Raw genomic sequence first — 2,728 nt, 5'->3', positions numbered from 1 at the left:
CACTGAAAATTTGAGACATTCTTAAAATAATAAAACTTAACAGGGCACAGAAAAGATGGAAAATGAACACACAAAARAGCTGGTGTACTTTGTATTTAATGTGTTTATAAAACCAATTTATTAGAATTTTATATGGAATCAGCTACATTTTACTGTAATAACAAGATAGGGTTTAAAATTACTGATGGTGTGGTTCTATTTAAATATCTTAGTACACCATTCTGATAACATTTTGCTATAAAGTGAATAGATATTTGCATTTTGCTGCATAAGTTGTTGTTCTGTTTGTTTGGGTGCAGGAAACACTTGACTACTGATAGTGTGCCACTTCAAAAACTCCAATATTGAACTTCCATTTTAACCTTTGATTCACCCTTTTTGTTGAGTGTTTCATTTTGATAAATGTCAGCAAATCTGCTATATTTTAAATTGATTTAAACTTGTTCAATCAATCAACATACACGATCAAATTAACATATTTTTCCATCACTCATGGGTTGTTTTTAAACCGAGAAAGCTCAAACTCGAGTGAATAAAACTGACATGAGTGACAACTAAAAAGGTATCTTCACACAGTCGAATAAGCTGTAGTTTCTTTATAGTGGATTTTAAGAGGACATTATTTGTTTGGTTGCTCAGTATGGTGATTTCTCTAAGGATGGGTTGAAATGCATCTGTCAATCAATAGTAATACCAAGATTCAACAATCTTCTCATACTTTGTAATGGCTTAGATCTGCAACGAAATGTGACATGATTAATTGAAGAATTGGTATTGCCAAAAAATGTTCCTTAAAATGAAGACTTAACTTTTTTTCTATAATTAGATTGTAGGAATAAGGATCATAGCACCCAAATAGGGAGAAGACCAGTGTTGCAGGAAATGCACAATGATTGAATATTTTGAAATAACCAATCAGATGCTGTATCACCACACCTCTTTGAGTCATAGAAATATGAACATACAGTAGGTTCTAACAAATACAGGGTAAATATTAAATTTTAGATGACATAGCTTCTTAGTGATCAATAACAAAATTTAAATTTAAAGTAATAATAATTCTTCATCTGTACACCTAAAAGGTTTGTGATGACTCGGACCACCATTTGCCACATCTCATCACACGAGATCATGAGCGTACTGAGAAGAAAACACTTCACAYAGAGCAGGACAMGTTAGTGAGACAGGAAATGCTCTTTCATTGTAGACTCTGTGATAGCCAATCAGAAGCATTTAACATTGTGGGTACCACCCCTCTTTACTGTCGCTTAAATATCATTGAGTGTCCAAATGAGGACAGAGTCAAGATGATGCTCTTATGGGTCGCACTGCTTCTCCTTCATCAAGGATGTAAGTTCTACACAAGTAGAATGTATATAAAGACTAGATTATTCAATGTGTTTTTAGCAAACCATACTTTTTATCAAACTTGTTTTACATTGCAGCTTGTTTATTCATTTTTGCTTTATGATTAATTTAATTTACAGATGCATTGGTTCCAGTAATCACAGTTCAACTTGGTGAACGCGCAACTCTGACGTGTGACTTACCAGAGGAATGGGTGGGCCTTAAAAATMTCCACTGGTACAAGCAGGATGCTGGGAATTCTTTGAAATTAATCACAATGCTTCGTAAAAACACAAATCCTAAATATGGACCAGACGTTTCACCTTCAAGATTTACTGTAACGTACTTTGAGAAAACTAGCACTTTGACGATTCTTGAGTCAGTTAAAGAAGATGAAGGGATGTATCACTGTGCAATCATGGACTGGATTGAAAACACTTGGAGTGGGACCTATTTGTCAATAAAAGGTGAATATTTTAGYTTATTCAACTTTTAATAATTTAATGCCTTTCAAGTTGTATGTTTTCCTAACCACTTCAACAATGAACAATTAATGTGGCCAAGAGTGTTTTAGTGGATTTATCACTTTTATATTTTAAGATTTAAAATTGTTAATTAAATTAATTAAATATTTATGCATAATACACTCATTTGGTGTAAATAAAAAATGCAGGACATTTAACATAGTTGTTATGTAAAGTGATTTTTTTACCATTACTTAGAAATTGTTAGATGTGTTCCAAAGTTTTAGTTGTAATGCCTGTTTCGATATTCAATTTGTATTCTGCAGGAAACGGTGCAAGAACAATAAAGTACACAGAAGTACGGCAGTCTACAAAGACAAATCCAGTCCGTTTAGGAGACTCTGTGACTCTGCAGTGTTCTGTCCTCTATAACTCTGAGAACAAATCTTGTGCAGAAGAACCCAAAGTTTTCTGGTTCAGACCTGGATCCCATCAGTCTCACCCAGAAATGATTTACACTGATGACTGTGAGGAGAAACATGACAGGACGTGTGTTTATAGCCTCTCCAAGAACGTTACCTCCTCTGATGCTGGGACTTATTACTGTGCCGTGGCCACATRTGGAGAAATAATATTTGGAAAAGGTCTAAATCTTCAAATTGGTATGATTATTTGTGAGAACTATTGCAACAAGTTGTCAAAACCATTATATCTCAGTTTTTTTTTTAAATTGTGTTGTCTTCTAGAGAAACCAAAGGACCAAAACAAATTTAAGCTGCCGATTGCAGTAATCTGCATGATCATTTCTGTCTGTTTAAATTTTGGTTTCTGCTCTTGGACTCTAAGAGCAGCTTATAAACAAACTAAAGGTAAGTTTTATTGTTCTAATATGAAAAAAAATCTTTAAAGTTTTTTTT

At 33.5% G+C, this 2,728-nt stretch overlaps 1 protein-coding gene across 1 annotated transcript in view; it reads left to right on the top strand.

Moving 5' to 3' along the window:
* The first annotated feature begins 1,307 nt into the window (after positions 1 to 1,307).
* LOC106530502 (uncharacterized) overlaps positions 1,308 to 2,728 on the top strand; it is a 3,661-nt gene continuing 2,240 nt past the window's right edge. The window contains exons 1-4 of the mRNA XM_014026137.1: positions 1,308 to 1,350; positions 1,488 to 1,814; positions 2,138 to 2,455; positions 2,558 to 2,598. Coding sequence (XP_013881591.1) covers positions 1,308 to 1,350; positions 1,488 to 1,814; positions 2,138 to 2,455; positions 2,558 to 2,598 — 729 coding nt within the window. The remainder of the gene's footprint in view (positions 1,351 to 1,487; positions 1,815 to 2,137; positions 2,456 to 2,557; positions 2,599 to 2,728) is intronic.

This window comes from Austrofundulus limnaeus, unplaced genomic scaffold, assembly GCF_001266775.1.
Source record: "Austrofundulus limnaeus strain Quisiro unplaced genomic scaffold, Austrofundulus_limnaeus-1.0 Scaffold529, whole genome shotgun sequence".
NCBI lineage: Eukaryota > Metazoa > Chordata > Actinopteri > Cyprinodontiformes > Rivulidae > Austrofundulus > Austrofundulus limnaeus.
Note: the sequence above shows the minus strand (reverse complement) of the source record. Positions and strands in the feature narration are given on the sequence as shown.